We start from the raw sequence: 21,242 nt of genomic DNA, 5'->3' as shown, positions 1-21,242 counted from the left end.
GGATGCCATGGAAGAAGACTTTCAGACTGCCTCGAAGAGATTCTGGCAAACCGTTGGGCGACTCCGGAGGGGAAAGCAGTGCTCTACCTGCACTGTGTATAGTGCAGGTAGAGTGGGTGGAGTGCTGCCAACTTCGACTGAGAAAATTGTCGGGCGGTGGAAGGAATATTTCGAGGACCTCCTTAATTCATCGGGTGATTGCCTCCAGTTTACCTTGGAATGGTTCGCAGCAGAGTGTGAAGTGGTGGGAATGAGAATCAGCACCTCCAAAACTTTGGCCATGGTCCTCAGCCAGAAAACGGTGGAGTGCCTATGAGTTCTTGCCCCAAGTGGAAGATTTTAAGTATCTCTGTGTCTTGTTCACGGTTAACAAGAGAAGGGAGCGGGAGCTCGACAGACGGATTGGTGCTGCGGCTGCAGTGAGGTGGACGCTGTACCGGTCTCAGAGAGAGCTGAGTGTAAAAGCGAAGATCTCAATTTACCGGTCGATCTACATTCCTACCCTCAACTATGGTCATGAGCTGTTGGTAGTGACCGTAAGGACGAGATCGCGCATACAAGTGGCGGAAATTGGCTCCCTCTGAAGGGTGGCTGGCCTCTCCCTTAGAGATAGGGTGAGAAGTTTGGCCATCCAGGATGGGCTCAGAGTAGAGTCGGTGCTCCTTCACATCGAAGCCAGTCGAGCTGGTTCGGACATCTCACAAGGATGCCGGGGCAGACCTAGGACACGCAGCAGAAATTATATCTCTCGGTTTGCCTGGGAACGCCTTGGTGTTCCCCCGGACAAGCTGGAGGATGGCTGGGGAGAGGGAGGTCTGGGTTTCTTTGCTTGGGCTGCTGCCCCCGCGACCCGGCCCCGGATTACTGGAAGAAGATGGATGGATGGATGTTCTTTGATAGCAGTTTTCATTTGAGAAACAAATAAATTTTGTTGTAAAAGACAGCTTCTTCTTGCTCAGGGCTCTTACAAATATTAAGAACATAACTGTAAACTGGCAGTCTTATATTATTATTAAGTATTTATTGTCATTGTCAAAGAGCAATGAAATTGCGTTTGGGGCTTCCGTACAACCCGTAAATAAAATAATGAAGAAAATAATAAATACTTAAAACCCAAGTGTAAATATTTAACCCAGTGTGACTCCAGTGCAATAAGACAATCCTTAGCAACAACATGAGAACATGACAAGTAATGTTCATAAGAAATTCAGACAAAGACCTGAGAAACATGACAAAGTACAACAATGCAACCCATTCAACATTATTGTACTGTGAGATATGATGTCAGATATGATAGTTATCTATTTAAGAAAGAGGGGGGGGGGGGCAGGAGGGGGAAAGAGAATAAAGATATGATGCAGACCAGTTCAGTGCTATTAAGAAGTTGGATATGGTTATTGTCCGTGAGAGGGGGGCAGAGAGTTCAGGAGCCTCACAGCCTGTGGATACAGGCTGTTGGCCAGTCTGGATGTTCTGGCCTGTATAGACCTGTACCTTCTCCCTGAGGGCAGCAGGTGGAAAAGGTGGCGCGCAGGGTGATGTTGGTCCCGCAGGATACTGTGCACCCTCCTCAGACAGCGAGTGAGGAAGATATTACTAATCTCTGGCAGACTTGTTCCAATAATTCTGCCAGCTTCTTTCACCACCCGCTGGAGTGCTTGCTGATCGGCCTTGGTGCAGCTGGGGAACCGCACTAGAAATCCATACGTCAGAACGCTGCTGATGGCACAGTTGTAGAAGTATACAAGTATACTCAGTATTTCCTTGCTGTGTCTTGGCAACATAGGCAGAACTTACTTCATTACAGGCCCCGGAACCAGTTGCAGTGTCTTGGTTCACGTATACAGCAGAACACACCTGTGGGTCTCCAGCCAGCTTGTGGGCCGGACAGATAAGACTCTCCCTCAGAGGACGCAGGAATAACGGCAGGCTCAAACCTGTTAGAACAGGATTTCGAGACTCAGAATTATCCTTAATAGTCTCAGAGTCCCCAGAGAGTGTGTTAATGGTTAAAGCAGTACTGGTTTCAAAACTCCCTGGCCTCTGGATACAGTTGGTTTCTTCTGTCACAGGTAGGTAACACACTGTCTCTTCAGTCTCGGCCTGTGACGAGGTTTCAGATTCACAAGCAGCCCACTCGGCCACATGAGCTACATTAATGACAAGATTGTCTATGGAAGCATGATTTACATGTCCAGGACTAGTTTCCGGGACGTTTATAACCCCACCAGAGCTGGCTATAGCTGACTCACATACATTTTCCTTGCAGTCACAAATTGGATAAATAAACTCATTGTTGTCTGAGCACTCACCTACAGGGAGCCTCCTGGTTGAAACTCTGTCTCTGTATTGCCTCGTTCTGGAGAGGCTGTGGCGGCTGCATGGAGCGACGACGCCGCAGACGCCGCTTCTTCCTAGGAGCGGCCATGAGTGCGACGGTATTAACGGCGGGGACCGACTCTTCCTCCTCCGCCCACCTCCTCGCCGGGCAAGCGGCCGGAGAAGAGAAGTCCTCACGAGGGGGGTGAAGGTGAGCGGCTGGTCCGAGGCGGGGCGATGGGTGGGAGCTCCTCGTCGAGAAGGAGCCAGGGCTTCCATCAGAGCTCTTCCTCCCGATAAGCCCGTAACACCTGCTGCCGCTCCTCCTCACCGAAGTCTATGGCTTCCGTCATCTCTGTGCGCCGCGCTGTGCGGCTAGACTGTGGCAAAGACGCGGAAGCTGGTGAAACGTGAGCCGATGGCGGGTCGGTGGTGAGACTCAGCATTCCGACTCTGACCGCCTCCGGTTCACGAGGCAGGAATGACGACTCCCGCTCATTGGGTGGGGTCATGGGTGCTGAGTCTGCATGCAATACCCTCTGGGCCAGCGCACGAGCCCGAAGCTCCTCCTTAAGGGGGCCCAGAGAGTCAAACATCTCAATAAGCTGAGGAAACTGGTGGAGCTGCGGCTCTTTCCGGAGGATGGCGTCTATGGTCGCCAATCCAGTGGACACCACTTTAGGGTCCGCGCACCCGCAGATGCGTGTCATGATCCGGCTGATCCGCTGCAGCTCCTCCCCAATCCCATCCGTACTGTCCGCTGGGTCCATACTGGTCACGTCGTACTGTCACAGCCAGCGGGGGCAGACCGTGTGGAGAGTGTGTGTGGTTGACCCAGGCGCGAACACAGGCGAGGAGACGGGAGTGAACTTAAACTGAAAGCGAGCCTTTATTTGGGCTGATGCAGGAGGGAGTAGACAAAACATAACAGGGACAGAGACTGCAACTAACCAAAAACCTAAACTGAGCAAAACCTAAAGCAATTTCAGCATACCCATATGCTGAATTTACCCTAAACGGTTATCATGAAGTCATTTCAGGGTTTTCTCAGCACGTTCACATGAAAGGGAAGGAACTGCCAGCATCTGACCAATTACAAAGGGGCGTTTCATAGATCGCTGATATGACTCTTCTTCCAAAGAAAATTATCCCCTTGAGTGTCACCTACTCCAGAGATTGTCATGGTACTGGGTTGTGTGACCTAGTATGTGGGTTTTTAATGTATCATTTTGTATTCATTGATGTTCTAGTTTCGGTTTGGCTCGTCTAGTTAATTTCCAGGTTGCTGTTTAGTCCTTTGTTTTTTAAATTCCTTTTGTCATCTCCCCCTGTACTCAGTCTCCCTGGTTCGTGCGCCTACCTCAAAGTCAAAGTCAAAGTCAAAGTCAACTTTATTGTCAATTCTGCCACATGTACAGGACATACAGAGAATAGAAACTTTGTTACTCTCAATCCCTAGATAAAATAGAAAATGAACATTTAAATATAAGAGTGATTAAAAATGCAAGTAAAATATTTTAAAGTAAAAAAAATTAAATAATATAATACAATTTTACATATAACAAGAAAGCTATACAATATACAATATAAGGGTAAATGACATTGAGTGCAAACCAGGCAGAGTAGTGCAAATAGGCAAATAGTGCAAATGGAGATTTGGTAATGTACAGTATGAGATAGTGTAACACAAAGTCTTATGAGGTAATGGCAGTCCAATGCTCCACAAAGTGACTGGTAACTGGTGCAGGCCAGTGAGTGAGTCAGAGAGTGTGTGTGTGTGAGTGTGACAGAGTTCAGTGAGACCGTGGAGGAGAGAGGGGAGAGGGGGCAGAATCGGGAGGGAGTTAAGCTTCCTGACAGCCTGATGGATGAAGCTGTCCTTCAGCCTGCTGGTCCTGGCCTGGAGACTCCGCAGTCTCCTCCCCGACGGCAGCAGCTTGAAGAAGCTTTGCATTGGGTGCGTGGGATCAGCCGCTATGCAAAGGGCTTTTTTAGTGAGACGGGTGCTGTAAATGTCCTGGAGGGAGGGGAGAGAGACACCAATGATCCTCTCTGCAGCTCTCACTATGCGTTGGAGGGTTCTATGGCAGGACGCATTGCAGGCTCCAAACCACACAGTGATGCAGCTCGACAGGATGCTCTCGATGGTGCCTCTGTAGAAAGTGTACATGATGGGGGCTGGTGCTCCTGCTCTTCTTAGTTTGCGGAGAAAGAAGAGACGCTGCTGTGATTTCTTGGCCAGTGCTGTGGTGTTGTACGTCCAGGAGAGATCCTCTGTGATGTGCACACCCAAGAACTTGGTGCTGCTCACTCTCTCCACAGACGCTCCGTCAATGGTCAGAGGAGCATGTTGGGTGTGCATTCTCCTGAAGTCCACAACAATCTCCTTCGTCTTCTCCACATTCAGAGAGAGATTGTTGTCAGCACACCACGTGGCCAGGCGTCTCACCTCACTTCTGTAGTCGGTCTCATCCCTGTTGCTAATGAGACCCACCACCGTTGTGTCGTCCGCAAACTTGATGAAGAGGTTGGAGCTGTATGATGGAGTGCAGTCATGGGTCAGCAGAGTGAAGAGGAGGGGGCTCAGCACACATCCCTGCGGGGCCCCCGTGTTTAAAATGATGGTGCTGGATGTGTTACTGCCGACCCGTACTGTTTGAGGTCTTCCAGTGAGGAAATCCAACAGCCAGTTGCACAGTGAGGTGTTGAGCCCCAGCTGGACCAGTTTTTGAGTGAGCTGTTGGGGGATTATGGTGTTGAATGCTGAACTGAAATCTATGAACAGCATTCGAACATATGAGTCTTTTTTGTCCAGGTGTGTGAGTGCCGAGTGGAGTGCAGTGGAGATGGCATCATCGGTTGAGCGGTTGGGCCGATACGCAAACTGGAAGGGATCCAGGGAGGGGGGCAGGACAGTCTTGATGTGTTGCATGACTAGTCGTTCGAAGCACTTCATCAGGATGGGAGTAAGTGCAACAGGACGGTAGTCATTAAAGCAGGAGGGAGATGACTTTTTTGGAACCGGAATGATTGTGGTGGCTTTAAAACATGTGGGGACGACAGCCTGGATGAGTGATATGTTGAAGATGTCTGTGAAGACATCAGTGAGTTCCACTGCACAGTCTCTCAGTACACGACCAGGAATGTTGTCAGGACCCGGAGCTTTACGTGCATTGATCCTGCTGAGGGATCTCCTCACGCTGTCCGGGGACAGAGTCATCACCTGGTCACCAGGAGGGGGTGGGGTCTTCTGTGCAGTGGTGCTGTTTCGGACTTCAAAGCGAGCAAAGAAAGTGTTCAGCTCGTTCAGCAGGGGGATAGTGCTATCACAGGTCTGTGGTGGGGGCTTGTAGTCTGTGATGGTCTGAATGCCTCGCCACAGGCTCCGTGAGTCTCTGCTGTCTTTGAAGTGATGCGATATTTTCCTGGAGTACTGTCTCTTAGCCTCTCTGATGCCACGGGAAAGGTTGGCCCTAGCTGTCCTCAGGCTTGCCTCGTCTCCATCTCTGAAGGCAACATTCCGAGCTTTCAGCAGCCTGTAGACCTCTCCTGTCATCCATGGTTTTTGATTGGCCCGGACAGTTATGGTTTTCGTGACTGTTACATCCTCAATACACTTGTTGATGTAGGCAGTAACAGTCTCTGCGTACTCCTGGAGGTCAGTGGTGTTGTTATAGGTGGCAGCCTGCCTAAACATGTTCCAGTCTGTGGTGTTGAAGCAGTCCTGTAAAGCCTCTGAAGACCCTTCTGGCCACACTTTTATCTGCTTACGAACCGGTTTGGTGGCTTTAACGAGCGGTCTGTAGGCAGGCATTAGCATGACAGTGATATGGTCTGAGGCGCCGAGGTGGGGGAGGGGAAAAGCTTTGTAAGCTCCTCTCTTGGTGGTGTAAACAAAGTCCAGTGTGTTATTTCCCCTTGTTGGAAAGTCAATGTGTTGTTGTATTTTTGGAAACACGCACTTTAAGTCTGCATGATTGAAATCCCCAGCCAGGATGAGGAAAGCATCAGGATGGGCTGTCTGCTGCTACCTGTCATGTGTCATGTCTGTGTGGCTCTTGTTGTCAAGTTTGTTTCATGTCTATGTCACTGTGTTTCCTGTTTTATTTTGAAAGAGTCTGGTGTTCTTTTTTCACTGCATTTAGTTTTACTCTCTCCTGTGTTGTCATTATGTTTCATTCTAGTCAGCTGTGTCCTCACGTGTCTCCACTTCCTCTGATCACCTCATGTGTGTATGTAGTCCTCAGTCTTGCTGTGTTCAGTGTCATGTCGTCTGTGTTATCTCCCCTACTCCTTGTCACGGTTTCCCAGTCAAGTCCTAGTAAGTCATAGTTTATGTTGTTTAGTTATAGTATAAAATCACAGTAAGAGTCATAGTTTCCCGGTCTATGTTCAGGTTTTCCCTCAGATTCTTTGTTTTTTTCTGTGACTTTTCAGCCCTAAATAAAGGCTCGCCTTTTCTTAAGTCCAGTTTTGTCCCCTTGCCTCTGTCTGCTCTTGGGTCCTCTACTCACTCCACGCGGTCTGCCCTGGCAGTCTGTGACAGAGATATTATCAAATGGTTATAAAAAAAACAAAGATCATGAAAATATATCAGTAAAATGCAACACAGCGCTAAAAAACATGAGAAAATAGGTCATTTGGTGACTGAGTCAATATTTGACCTTTAAAAGCACCAAACATGTGCAAAAGAAAAGAGAAAAGCAGTTTTATATCATTTAAACATAAAAACACAGATTTCAATGAGTTTACGTAAGCATGCTGCATAAAAGCACATAAATGCATATACACTGTTGTTTTTAATATTAATTATTAATTGGTAATATCCTTTGCAGCTCCATTTCTCTGCCTAGCCTAGTCCTTATCACCTCCCAGCACTCCTGTACTTTCTTCTTCTCCCCGACTATCCTGCGTTTCTTTCTTTGAATACTTCCTGTTCCTCCTCTGTTTTTGCTCAAGTTGATACACCAAATACCTTCATTGCAATGTCCCCTCACCATTTCAGCTGTACTTTCCCAGTCATCTGGTCATTTTTCCTTTCCACCCAGAGCCCGTGTCCTCCCTGAACCATGAGCAACATTCTTCTCTCTTCAGCTTCCAAACCACTTAATTTATGCCTCTGCCTTCACCAGTTTCCTGTTCTTGATTTTCGGAGTCATCCTACGAACTGCCACGAGATACAGAAACATCTTCCCCTGACACCACCTTAGTCTCCTCTCACTGTCAGAATGGGCCTTCTTCTGTAGTCCACCTCTGTGTACTTTATATGTTACACTAGGTTTCTCACTATTGTTGAGATATGTGTTCACCACAGCCGTTTGTATCCTTTTCACAAAACCCATTGTTATCGTTCATTTTTCTCCTTAACACCATATCTATGCAACACCTGATTATCATCTCTGTTGCCTTCACCTGCACCTAAACTGTTGCCTGTTACAATCACCACCTCCTGTCCTCACTTCCCTTCCACCTGGACTCCACTCCCCCCCGCACACACACAGGATCTGCCTTTCTTCTCTAAACCACACCAGCCAGCTCTCTTCCTGTCGGTGTTTGTATTTAAAGTCCAGACTCTGCACTCCCACCTTTTCTTCATGCTTGCTGCTTCTGAAGATGCTTCCCACTTTCCTCTTTGTCTGTCTCGCAGTCTGTCAGAACCCTACTGGTCAGCAGCACTGGAAGCGGCTGTTGTTAATGGGGTTTGACCAATCCTATGTGGAAATCTCATTGTTGATTAATCAAACTTAACCGGCCTTCAGCTCCTGCTTCAAGAGATCCATCCAGTTCAGTCAATCGTGGCAGTCACGGCTGCTACTTCAGACATTTTCCCCATCTGTATGCCCACATCCATAGTATCTGCAGGTCAGCTGGTATCCTCTGGAGGTTTTCTGCCTCTTTCACATTCATTCTACCCAGATCTATACAAGCTGTCTGTATTTATTACTTGTCCATATAAAACACATATGAGTGATTTAAAAATTTATATTAAAGGAAAGGTCACTCATTAAAAAGTTTATGTTTTTATTGATTATTTGACTGTAGGGTTTCTTTGTGGGCAGTCTTCCAGCTTCACTTGAAGGTGTGGCAGCCAAAAGAGTTCCCAGGTGTCTTGAGTGCCTTTTTAATGTTTCCTGGTGGTACCAGGTGATTAAAGTGAGGATTGGATAGCCATATTCCTTTACTGTAGATTGTAGTCGGTAGGCCAAGTGGGATATATTTATTTAATGATTGTAATTATGGTTATTATGTACACAGCATTGGTGTGATATTAATAAAGGTTATGAGGTAAGAAAGGTGTGTGTAGTTTAGTATGGAACCCCAGATAATGGTATGGCTTGAGGGCCAATTAGCAGCAGTCTATAAAGGGGTGCCAGATAACATCAGAGGCCGTTGCTGGATCCATGTCCCACCCCTGGGCTACATTGTTTTATTTCATGTTATGTTTTTGGAATTTTAATATAGGTGAATAAACACACCTCATCTCTGCCTCAAGCCTCCTATTTGAACCCAGCCACTACAGGCCATCCTTGCAGTGTCCCGTATGAATATGGGGTATAAAGGACAGGGCTCTGTGCTGGACTAAAAACTTGTTGCAGCCGCTGAACCGTGACAGGCTTCATGTAGTGCAGGTTTGTCTTTGGAGTTTTATATTCTGGCAGCTCAGACTGAGCGGAGTGACTCTGTGCTTACAAACTGAACTTGACACCCTTGATGTTACTAAGTCACTTTTTTATTTGTGTCTTTGAGGGTGTCTTGCATCATTTGCAGTTACTTTAATTATTTTTACTTATTATTTTTTGAGTTGATTTTATTTTGACATTTTCTTGGTTAGTTTCAGTTTCTCATTTTGGTTTTATGTCTCATTTAATCATTTTATGTTTTCCAGTCATTTCAAACCTTGCTGTTGGTATTTTGTGTCTTCTGTCTGATTTTTCATAGAAGAAATACGGTGTAACATAAAACTGGGGCTCTGACCTTTGCCCAGTAAGACCTTCAGTAATTCAAGTGTCAGACAGAATTACTCAACTTTATTTTAGTGTCCTTTTAAAGTCCTCAGAGAGTTCACCGAGTGTGGGCAGGACTAAATACATGATAATAAGATATATTCCTTCATTCTAGATATGTAAGAATTAGTTATGCAATGGAATAGTCAAAACTCTTGATGTGAAGATTGTTCCTTTGCCTTTTAATATGATTGCATTTTAAATTATAAGTGGCACATTTTATTAATTTATTATTTTAGGAAAGTAATCAATCAGCAAATCAAGTACATAACCTAAAAGACCTGATAATTCTCTTTTTGCTTTCAAAATTCATTTCAAAGTTCATTAAGCATTATCTTATATCAACAATGCCTATTTAAAAAAATTAAATTACATTTTTTTTAATTACAGTTTTGTTACAAATCACTTAGAATTACAAGAGTTGTGAAAGACACTCAGTTAATCTATTCTTAAACAAAGAAAAAAAGAGTTTGGGCTGTAAAACTTTATCAGTCATCAGTTTCCAGGCACCAGTTTGGCTGCTGCTTCCAACTCTCTGAGCTTCAGAGGCAGGGTGACAGTAGCGAAGTGGACCCTATCCTTCCTCAATTTCTGTTTCACGGTCTGAGTCGGGCCCAGCTCCATGTACTCCTGGTTCTGCCTGTTGTACTGAGGCCAGCTGACCAGCCCAGGACCATTGGGAGAGCTGGGGATGTCAGTGCAGAGAAGATCATCAGTATATGTTCCCTGCGATTTCATTCTGCAGAAATATCATCATTTCATTTGTATACGGCAACTGCACTCATGTGTGCCCTTGTGGGTTGCATCCTTTAAATATTTCCTACTCCAACCAGCAAATTTACTGCAGTCACCTGTCAGCCACTCACAGCTGATATTAATTAAACTGATTACTTATTGCAATAATTCCTGTCAAGCATTTGGTTCTGGAAGCTGATGTGCTGGAAGGAGAAAAGCTGAGATAAGATATGTTTCTTATATCCCAAAAGAAAAACCTCGATAACGTCATGGTGGTAACAGAGATCAAACCCGGGGCCTCATTAGTGCTGTTATAGACTTGACCTGTGACCTATTTCCCCTGACAAACGTGCAACCATTAGGTGTTGTATTTGGATCAGACGCCAACCTGAACCTGACTCATAAACCCAGACAGGTTGTTAGTAACAGCAAGCAGATCTGTTGAGGCCAGTCAAGAGTTATCTTTTCTGTTTCTACTATACCGTACATCATCAGCCCTGTATCAGTTGCTACCAGTTGATAGTCAGCATGTCATGAAGGAAGTCAACAGTACAGGGTCTGTAGTTTTGCGGTTTGCAGCCGTTTTTACTCACCCATCTCGGACAAAATTAGCCCAGTATGACATCATCGTCCTGCAAAATCTCTCATCCTCTTTGGTGATGTTGCCTGAAGATGGGACAGTGGAAGGTCAGTCACAAAGCTGCCCTCTGACTTTCAGTCTTCTAAGGTTAAAGCTGATGTATTCTGCCCGTTTTCAGCTCAAAAGTTTTATTCTTGGACTCTGATAATCTGGATCTTCTGTCTGAAACAAGCTGGTCTAACTCTTCCCCCTTTGACTGACATAAACAGAGTTGAAACCGCATGTGGGTGGAGCTTCTGTGCTCCCAGCCAGAGCTATGTGCCCGACATGCCCATATTAGGGACATCCATTCTCTGTGACATCATATAGATGCAAGAATAGAAAAAACTATCTGAAAAGGAGCTGTCTTACACCTTTTGGCTCGTAGTGATTACTGTACATGTGCTGACCTCAGTATTTAGAACTTTGGGAATTTTATTTGATTTATTAAGTCATGCACATCTGACAGAAAAGAAGGGAAAGCAGAATAGGTCCCTTTTAAACAACATTTTGTAGCCATTTGTTAGCCACAACTTTCCCCCATCAGTGATACAATAAAAATGTATTATAGGGCATATACTACACACACTTACCTAAGATTTTTATATTTCCATTCCAGAAACATCCACCAAACATCAAGCCGACATCATCTGCATGATCTGCTTTCACAAAGCTGGGCCTGTTATGTTTGTATATCTCAGCCTGGTATGCAAACTCATACATGTAAACTGGAACGCCCACGTCTGAACAGCCAAGGAGACAAAAGATGAGAGGAGCATGGTTATGCTGGGCTTAAACAGAACAAAGTGAACTTTTTCCCTCACTATTCACTACTGGCACAAAGCTTTGAGGAGCTTCTTTCCTTGCATCAGTTATAGTTGGATTAAAGGAGCAAAAACTAAGCTGACAAATAGGTACACTGATAACCGCAGAAATAAAGAGAAGCTAGCCGCATTGTGAATTGATTTTAACAAGATAAAAGCGTTTATTTTAACCAAAACCACAAACTTTAACCAACCAGCCACTGAAAAACCATGGATGGTCTCTAAGCTCCTGTGCTTGTGTCATCTCTTTTCTATTCCCTGAGTCTGTTTCAGCAGAGAGACTGTTAGTTCCTGCTGTCGCCAAGTGCTGCTCACTGGAGATCATCTGGAGATCATCTGATTCCTGGGAGTCTCTATTTAATATATTATATTAAATAGAGACATATATATATTGTAGAATCGTCACCTTTTTTATATTCATCCATAGCTGCTGTGATGCAGATGCTGTATCGGTCTGTCGTGGTGAAGAAAGAGCTGAGTGCAAAAGCAAAGCCGTCAATCTACATCCCTAGCCTCAGGTTGTGGATCCAAGTGGTGGAAATTAGCTTTCTATAAAGCGTGGCTGGCCTCTCTCTTGGAGATAGGATAAGGCGTTCTGTCGAGAGTGGCTCTGACTAGCCGGAAGGGTCTAGTTGGTTCGGGCATCTGACAAGGATGCCTCCCAGGTGACTCCTGGGTGAGGTGTTCTGGGCATGTTCCACCAGGAAGAACCCCGAGACAGACCAAGGACATGCTGAATAGATTACACCCCTCATCTGGCCTGGAAATGCCTTGGTGTTCCCTTGATAAGCCGGAGGAGGTGGCTGGGGATAGGGATGCGACCTGGCCTCGGATGTATGGAAGCAAGGCCAGGATAGCAGTTTGGTTTTGTTTGGATTTCTGCTCAGGATTTGCTGAGTCCCATTTCACATAATGTCTCTGATAGAGAGGCCCGAGACTGACTGAATGACAGTGTTTCATTTCTGGCACTTATATGTGTGGTTTTGGGAGTCCTTGGAAGTCCACCTGCTCTAATATTTAAATATAAAGGCATGCTGGATGAGTTAGCCCGTTCTCTAACCTGAGTGGTACCCGGCCACTCGGACAACAGGCAGTGTCATCAGCAGGTCTCCTATGATTTCAGTGAATCTGTCTCTGATCTCCTCTGGAGTTTTAGCATCTTGCAGGTATTCATCTACAATGAGGTTGTTAACAAAGGAGGCCTGGAACAGAGAAACAGGTTTTGAAACTATTAGATCAGGTGAGTTTTATTATAGCGCCTAGTCCTAATTTTAACCTGAGCTCAAAAAAAACTTCACCACAACTTCAATCAAATCATTGAATCAATGATATAAAGAAAAGCTGCCTAGCTGTTGCTGTGCTCACCCCTGGAGGATTAAACATGTTCACCACTGCCAGCACGGTCTCTCTGTTCATGCCATTCTCCCACCCAGGAGCGGCGAAGCTCTGCAATCCACAAAAACACAATTTAGATCAAGACTTTAAACAGGAAACACATTAGGAGAGTGGAATCAGCCACAGAGACTGTGGTGTAGAGGTATCTGTGCGACCTGAGGTAAGATCCAGCCAAATTCATGGTTTGTGATTCCCATCAGTACCGGAACCTTCAGCACTTCGTGTTTCTGAAGAAGAGCCTCTGCCAAGTCAGTCAGAAATTCGCCGTCCACCACGGCCCCGAGGAAAATTTTCATCTGCACAGAAGTGACTGTTGATGACTTCCAACAGAGGTCAAATGGATACAGGAAGCTGGAGTTTGCCAGCTGAGAGTGTTTAAATGCTTCCATCTAGTGGCCTTAATTAAGTATTATTCTTGCACGTGATATTAATCTCTAATCCAGCAGGTTTTCACACAATTGGCTTGAACAACATCAGATTCATTGTCTGTTTTTCACTCAGTGAATTCAGAGTACATCTGCTTGCACGTGTTAACACAATCATTTACCTGCTTTGTTGCGGCTACTAATTCATCTTGACTCTTCCCCTTCATACAACGGATCAGTTCCTCTGTGCTGCTGTGGTTACATCCAATATGGTTCGCAACAATCTGGGTATGTGGGGGACATGAATGACAATCACAAACAACACAATCTCTTGCTGCCCCAACTACACTAACTTCACCCAACTTTAGTGAAGTTAGTGTAGCTTTAACCCTTTCACGCATAGTGGACAGCTATTCAAAGGCTGTTTCCTTGTATTTGTGTCAGTGTTGATGGTATACTTGCACATAAAACACTACATTGGACACTGATGTGTGACTCCATACCCTGCCACCCACTGGTCAGCCAGTGTTGTCCACCTAAGTGGACATGTAAAAAACTCTTTGAAAAGTACATGTTTGAAAAAAGGAGTTCAAAAATCTTTTTTTCATGAGTAAAGATGAATAAAAATACTTGTGATTGTCATCATTCATCCATGAAAGGGTTAAACTGAGCAATTTCACTGTTACCATCTTTCTTTTTTAATTGAACATGGACAATGCATCTATATGCATGTCTGTTCAGATAGTGGTGAAGACTTGATTAGCACTGAAGTATTAACTGTTCATTCTTGGCCAGATTTAGATGCTACTTCAAAGGAGCTACAAAGCAGATATGTTGATCTGCTGATGGAGCAGTCACTGTGAGCTACTTCAAATTCCTCGCATTCAAATTTCAGCACCTGCGCTTGAGACAAAGGATGATTTGTAGTGTAGGTTCCAAGTGTTGCTACTCCACTTTGAAAGATTGCCCTCTGAAACAGTCCTTTTGCTTGTGGAGAAAGAGTCTGTTCAAAAAGAGACATACAGTATGCATGTAAAATTCACTTATGAAATACTCAAACACTTGAATTACTCAGTATTAACTTTGAGGTGCTCATATTTGAGCTTAAACAAATGTTTAGCAGGTTGATTTGACATGCTGATTTCTTCCTTACCAGTATGGATGCACTGATTCCTCCAGCAGATTCTCCAGCCACTGTGACCGTCTGCGGATCGCCACCAAAGGCTTCAATATTTTCCTGCACCCATCTCAGGGCTGCCAGCTGATCCAAGAAACCCCAGTTGCCCTGGGCGTGTTCATCTCCAGTGCTTCGGAAGAAGAAGAGTTGATACAATTTATTTGGATTGCTTTAACTTCATAATATCCACCACATGACTGATGAACCAGCTGGAGTTATTATTGGCAGTAGATTGTGAGTTAGCTCAACCTTTTGTTAGAAATAATTTAATTAATGTGATCAGGTGGATGTTGAAAGGTTAAGGAAAACAACTCCTTACCTCAGGAAACCCAGAATGCCGAGTCGATACTGAATAATAACCATCACTATGTTTTCATAAACAGCTAGTGGAGCCCCATCATACTGTGAAGCTGCACCCATAGCCAGACCTCCTCCATGGATCCACACCATCACCTGAAACACAGCCAAAGAACCTGCATGTCACACCTGACCGATGCCGATTGGAGGAAAAGAAAAAGGTAACGCTGGTAGTTAAAGTAGTAGAAGCACACGGTCAAATGGAAAGCTGCTTATCCATGTCATCAGTCAAAACAGAGATGCCCAGACTTCCTTCTCGACAGCCAACTCGACTTCTTCAGCGTTCTTTTGCTTTCCCGAGCAAGCCAAGAGAGATAATATCACCAGCATTTCTGGACCCACACCAGGGTATCCTCCAAGTTCACAATCCCCGAAGCCTAAATCCTTCTAATCTAGGAGACATAACCAAATCTGATTACTGAACCGCCACAAATGACTCGGCTCTCATCTCAGCCCTTTCTGCTTTGCTTAAGGGCTGAGATGGATCCACAGGTACTTGGGAACCCTTCAGGTCTCCTTCACTCTGGCCATCAACTTATTTTTTTTTAAGCCAGAGTGGGCACTCCACCCTCTTTCAGATAAAAATCACGACTCAGAGTTTAATCTCCACTTCACACTGGCAATCATCACTCACTGAAGCCAGCAGTGCCGCATCATCAAAGCAGAGATGAGATCCTGAAACCACCGGTCGTGGCACCCTCTGTCCCTCGGCTGTAACCAGACATTCTACCCATAAAAGTTTGAAACAGACTCCGTGGCAAAGGACACCCCTGCTGGAGTCCAACACCCACTAGGAACATTATGCCTGGAAATGCAAACCAAGCTCTCACTTTAATTGTACAGTTGGCCCATAGCAATGGCCCTGATATCCCATGATCCTGAAGCACACTCTGCAGGACTTTGTTCTACCTGAATCTGATATTCACTATCAAACAGACTCTCCTCAGTTCAGTTTTTTTAAAAACCTTGGTGACCTCAGTGACTGATGGGCGAGTCGTACACCTCGTGTCCGGGCTCTGTCGTCCCTGCAGTGGCCGTGTCAGTGGGGATCAGGGGACTCTCACTAAGATGTGTCCATAAAGATCTGTATGTGACTGCTTAACCTTTACTGTTGCAAGAACATATAAGGCATATTTGGAGATAGCAGGACTCTGAGCGAGATACCTCCTTAGTCTGGATTTAGATGCCTGAAAACAATGCACAACATTCTGCTATGCTTCCTCTATTGAGCATGTTTTACTAAAATGTGTAGCCATGGGAGAAAGGCTTTGTTAGAAGTGTTAGCCACTCAGGAGCAACATGAACCCCACATATTAAGAAGGCGTCGCTTGGACGATGCAACAGGAGGTCTGGGGTGAGCTTTGTGTTGCTGTCTGTGAGGCTTCAGTTAAGGTGGTAAATATTTGTTGACCTGGAGGGAGTAGGGTTGTAATGGAAAAGAGCCCAGGACACCAAACTCATCTAGTGCAGAAAATGGCATCAGTGCTGTATTATACTATATAAAATATTAGACTATGATACTCTGTATCCCTGCACCCTGCCACTTTTACTCACTGGAAGCTTGTTCCCCTTAGTTGCTTCAGCTGGAGTGTAGACATTCAGATACAGACAGTCCTCTGAAATTGCTGGTGGGATGAATTCGAGCGACATGGTTTTTGAAACATTCACAACTAGTTCAGGATCCTGGATACACCTGAAAAGGAGACAGATGAGGGAGAGTGTGTGATTCAGAATGAGAGTGCTGTTAAAATGTTCTGCTCTTTGGTGACTTACATAGATGGCTCTTGTGTGCCGTCTCTCACACCTTCCCAGGGTTCCTCAGGCCGCGGAGCAGAGAAGCGGAGGTCTCCCACGGGCGGCTGTGCGAAGGGTATCCCCAGGTAGCACTTTGCCCTCCTCTCCGTGCCTTTCACACTAACATATTCTCCTCTGATTTGACCATTTTTCGCCGAGACCACGAGGTCACTTCTCCCTGCTGAAGAAAGAAGTGTGCCGTTAATGGGCTGTGCATCTAAGTCTGAAGAAGTCTTTTAACTTAACCGCTTAACAGCTTTTAGTTTCTCTGTTTGTAGAAGTTCAAGGTGTAAGAAGCAGATTTATATCTGCAGGTCACATGACTGAAAAGTATCATTATTCATTCAGTTTAATGCAGTTTTATTTATACATTGCCAAAACACAAGAGCATAATTAATTATTAAGTAAAAAAAATATGCTCCGTATAAACTGAATGTATGTCAAACAAGTACACTTTATTTTCTTAAAATTAACATTTTACGTTGCACTTACATGACACACTGACATGGAAAACTGAAATTACTTAAAGGCAACATTTTGGATAGTGTGTAAAATACAAATAAAAGCAGAATGCAATGATATACGAATCTCAAACTCATATTTAGTTCACAACAGAAAATAGTCAAATATGTCAAATGATTAAAACGAGCGCAGCGACGCTTTGTAAGTTTGACTAAAAAGTATGACGTAGTCCTGTGTGGACGGCAGAGGTCAGACCCAAACGCAGGACTCGGAAACAAAACGAGTGAACTAAAGAAGACGCCGTTATTACCTGTAACACGATACTCTTAAACTCACTGACACAAGCATACAAAAACTCAGGCCAGGAGAAAACCAAGCCTTAACTAAGAGTAAAAGAGGGAAACACGGAGCATTCAGGGACAACACTACAAGGGACAAAGTGAAACTGAGAACTTAAATACACACACAGGATAACGAGAGGCTGAACCACGAGTGGGAGCACAAAAGGACTGGGCAAGAAACAGACATGGAGACGAACACAGAAATGAACAAAGCAACATGAAGGGAGAACACAGGAACAGGACTACAACAGTGTCACGGTGCCATGGAGACAGCACAGGTAGGGGAGGGGACAGAAGGAAGAACAAAACACAGGTGAGACTGGACCAAACAGGCGCAACAAGAACCACAGAATTAGAAATGTAAAGAATGAAAACTCAGAGGCATTAGGAACTAAAGACAGAGAACCAATACATAGCTGGAATATGAAAATCTCCAACACCAAACAAAACCAGTGTTGGTCAAGTTACTTGAAAAAAGTAATCAGTAACTAATTACTGATTACTTCCCCAAAAAAGTAATCCCGTTACTTTACTGATTACTTATTTTCAAAAGTAATTAATGACTTAGTTACTTTTTAAAAACACGATTTACAACCTGAAGAGGTGATAAAGCGATAGATCTTTCAGCCCAATTCTACTTTTTCTGCATAATCCATCATACAAAATGTAATCAAATGGAAAAGTCTCTTTTTAAAACTTGTTTTATTAGTTTTAATCTTTTAATTTTATGCATCAAGCAAAAATTTAATTATATGCAACATTCTCTGACTTGAATAAATTAGTTTAACATTGAAACCTATTTTCTGCACATTCCAGCACATAAAATAAAATATTTTGTGTGTTTACACTCAGTCTTTCAAATAGATGCAAGTAAAACACAGCAGAAAATAAATAAAGTCAAAGACTCAGCAGTCCTGTTGCTCTATTTTCACCTGTAAAGCAGGAGTGCGGTAGGCGGAGGTTTACCCTGGTGCAGGTGTGCCGCGGTCAGTGGAAGAATCCGCGAGTTTCTCTGTGAGTTTCCCATTACGTCGTAGCTACTCGGTACTTGCTCGGAGGTTTAGGGGTTTTTTCGCTGTAAAAAGAAGTTTTCTTCCCACGCACAACGGACGCTAATGTTTTTGTCACTTTTTATGGAATCAAACTCAAAGTAAGGTCAGTACTTCCACACTTTAAACGCTGCACGCTCATACTCTCTCCCACAATCGATATGTGATCCATTGTTGATCTGCACACAGCTGTTGTCACGAACGGGGCACTCGCTTACGTCGCTGTCGTGAGACATTCTCGCAAAAAAATCACGGTTTTAGTAACGCAGTAACGCAGCGCTCCTACGGGAAAGTAACGGTAATCTAATTACCGTTTTTGCAATAGTAATCCCTTTACTCGTTACTTGAAAAAAGTAATCAGATTACAGTAACGCGTTACTGTAATCTGATTACTGATTACTTTAATCTGGGAAGTAACGCGTTACTGCCCATCTCTGAACAAAACAGCACAACTCCAAAAGAGGGTCAAAGACCCAGGATCGTGACTAAAAGAAACAACCATAAGAATATTTCACAACTAACCAGGGTAACTGGTTACAGGTCAGTGACGTGAGTGGGTAAAAAAAGGATCTTAGAGAGGCAGAAGACTGTACGGTACATAACATCATTATGAGATTCAGAGAATGTGGTGAAATCTCTGTGCCCAAGGGTCCAGGCTCAATGTCTTTATTGGATGGACAGTGCCTTGGGCAACATTGCGTTAAAGCAGGGATAATTCGGTGATGGAAATCAGTGCCTGATCTCAGGTACACTACCAGACATCTCGGTCAGTGAACACTATTCTCTGTCCACAGATGCAGATTAAAGCTCCATCATTGCAGAGAAGCATGTGAACATGATCCACAAACACCGCCGTCTTCTCTGGACCAAAGCTCATTTAAAATGGACTGAGACAAAGTGAAGACTGTTGAATATTTGAAGTTCTCAGTGCCCCTGTAATTGACAGCTTGCACTGTAAAGGCACCATCAGTGCTGAATGGTTTACAGCGGGTTTAGAGCGACGTGCCATGCAGAAGGTCTTACAAGATAATCCTAAACCACTTTTTCAGCCCCATGACTTCAGAGTAGTAGCGTCCAAATGCTGAACTGGCCTGCCTGCAGTGCTGACCTTTCACCACCTGAAAACATATGACTCAGGACTATCCAGCAGCTAGAATCTTCTATGAGACGACAAGGGGACAAAATTCCAGCGGCTCTCAGTTCCCAGACATTTACAGTCTGTTGAAAAAAAAAAAAAAAAAAGAGGGGACGTTACACGTGTTGCGTGAAGCTCAAAATGACCTTCATGTTTAAAACTGCACATTTTCTCAGTTCAAACTGTTTACATGTTTGTGTTCTGCTGTGAATAAAATTTGGGTTTATGAGATTTGCAAAATAGCTGCATTCTGTTTTTATTTACATTTCACAGCCCAATGTTTTGGAATTAGGGTTTATATTAAAAAAAACAAAACAAACTAGTGATAAATCATAATCAGTATGCTTTGTGCAAAGAGGGTTTGACCTCTGGCACTTCCACATGCCGCCCTGTCCCGGGCCTCCTGACTGTGGAGCAGCAGCTCACAGATGCCAAATGTGTGAAGCTGTTCTTTGTGTCCAATCATTGCTTCTGTGTAGCTTAATTGTCTCAATCCAAGTGTTTTGTATCAGCTTTGAGTTACATAATCTGTGTAGCTTTAAAATGTTTAGCCTACCTTGAAGAAACTCATCAGGTGGATTTCCCCAGCCCAGTGGCAGATTGATTCTTTGTAACAAATAGGTAGGTTTAACTAGTTAACAGAATGCTTTCCATTAGTGGGCCTTTACTGTGTATTTTTACTGTCTGATTGCCACTTACTGCCATCTGCTGTCTGAATATTTCCTGTAACAGTGAACTGTGTGAAGCATGCATGTAGTGAAGCACGATGATTTAACATGGTTTTGGTTTTACTAGTCCAGTGCCTTTTCATGGAAACTGAACCCCACATTATTTCTTCGGGTGGTAGTTAACGTTTGGGATAACTGGTTTAGGAACGCATTAAGAAATGTGCACAGAAAAATAGCCCCACAAGCATGCGTGTGTGTGTGTGTGTGTGTGTGTGTGTGTGTGTGTGTGTGTGTGTGTGTGTGTGGTTTTCTTCCTGCACAGAGATTGAAGCAGACACCATTCACTGTCATGGAAACACTGAACTACTTTCAGCCAGAATAGCTTAACTAATCCAAAAGAAAAACCTCAGACCTGGCACTGAAATCCTCCCCAACACACCTGCCAACTTTCAAGGGGGTGGGCAAAATGATGAAGGCGTACATGGAGCAAACATCAAAAACAAACTTGTTTCCTTTGGTCAAACATCAGCATGATTATACTTTATCTGACACAATCCTTCTTTTCTGCTCTGCTAACATACTATAATATTCTGTGGTGAACCCATGAATCAGCCATCTGTCTGCAGACATTACCATGTGCCTCCCAGAAAAGAGCTCAAATGAAGCGTTGTCTCACCTGGTGTTGCCTGTGCTACCACAATCAGCACAGGTAGAACATAAACAATAAACAGCGCTGTTCTCATCCTGGCCAGGCTCAGAGAAAAGACGGACTGAATTACAGCAGTCTCAGAGAAATAGCCTTCGACTCCCCCCTCCCCTATCCTGCCCTCCTTTAGCACCTCCCATACACTCACAAACACACAAGCATTCAAAACATAGAGCCAGTACACAGACTTTTAACCTCTTTCACACCCACTCAATATGCGATAGCCTCAGTGCTACGACCCGGCTCAAAAGTCGCAACATTAAAAAAAAGATGAACACCAGAGTGTTAGTGA

At 44.3% G+C, this 21,242-nt stretch overlaps 1 protein-coding gene and 1 pseudogene across 1 annotated transcript; both read right to left on the bottom strand.

Annotated features, from left to right (window-relative positions):
- Nucleotides 1–1,801: 1,801 nt before the first annotated feature.
- On the bottom strand, nucleotides 1,802–6,133 carry LOC146706681 (uncharacterized; annotated as a pseudogene).
- A 3,351-nt stretch (nucleotides 6,134–9,484) lies between these two features.
- On the bottom strand, nucleotides 9,485–21,028 carry ces3 (carboxylesterase 3). Its single transcript, XM_085464888.1, has 13 exons — nucleotides 20,921–21,028; nucleotides 16,569–16,770; nucleotides 16,350–16,488; nucleotides 14,758–14,891; nucleotides 14,415–14,568; nucleotides 14,160–14,264; nucleotides 13,444–13,545; nucleotides 13,052–13,192; nucleotides 12,867–12,947; nucleotides 12,562–12,703; nucleotides 11,271–11,420; nucleotides 10,652–10,724; nucleotides 9,485–10,008 (listed from the first exon to the last, which is right to left on the bottom strand). Exons 1-13 carry the CDS (start codon nucleotides 20,985–20,987, stop codon nucleotides 9,819–9,821), a joined length of 1,680 nt encoding a protein of 559 aa, XP_085321014.1. The 5' UTR covers nucleotides 20,988–21,028; the 3' UTR covers nucleotides 9,485–9,818.
- Nucleotides 21,029–21,242: the final 214 nt, after the last annotated feature.

The sequence above is a fragment of the Copadichromis virginalis genome, linkage group LG7 (assembly GCF_057382275.1).
Source record: "Copadichromis virginalis isolate Kocher_CV1m ecotype Utaka linkage group LG7, C_Virginalis_male_GT1.1, whole genome shotgun sequence".
Classification (NCBI taxonomy): Eukaryota; Metazoa; Chordata; class Actinopteri; order Cichliformes; family Cichlidae; genus Copadichromis; species Copadichromis virginalis.
The sequence above is the reverse complement of the archived record's forward strand: the minus strand, read 5'-3'. Positions and strand labels throughout refer to the sequence as shown.

What these genes read in the sequence shown, in the direction of transcription:
- ces3 (XM_085464888.1), bottom strand. Translation starts at nt 20,987, where the DNA reads ATGAGAACAGCGCTGTTTATTGTTTATGTTCTACCTGTGCTGATTGTG. An exon ending in ATCCTTTGTCTCAAGCGCAG is followed by an intron (nt 13,546 to 14,159) that starts GTGCTGAAATTT and finishes CCACATACCCAG; the next exon opens with ATTGTTGCGAACCATATTGG. An exon ending in TAGTAGCCGCAACAAAGCAG is followed by an intron (nt 13,193 to 13,443) that starts GTAAATGATTGT and finishes ACTTCTGTGCAG; the next exon opens with ATGAAAATTTTCCTCGGGGC.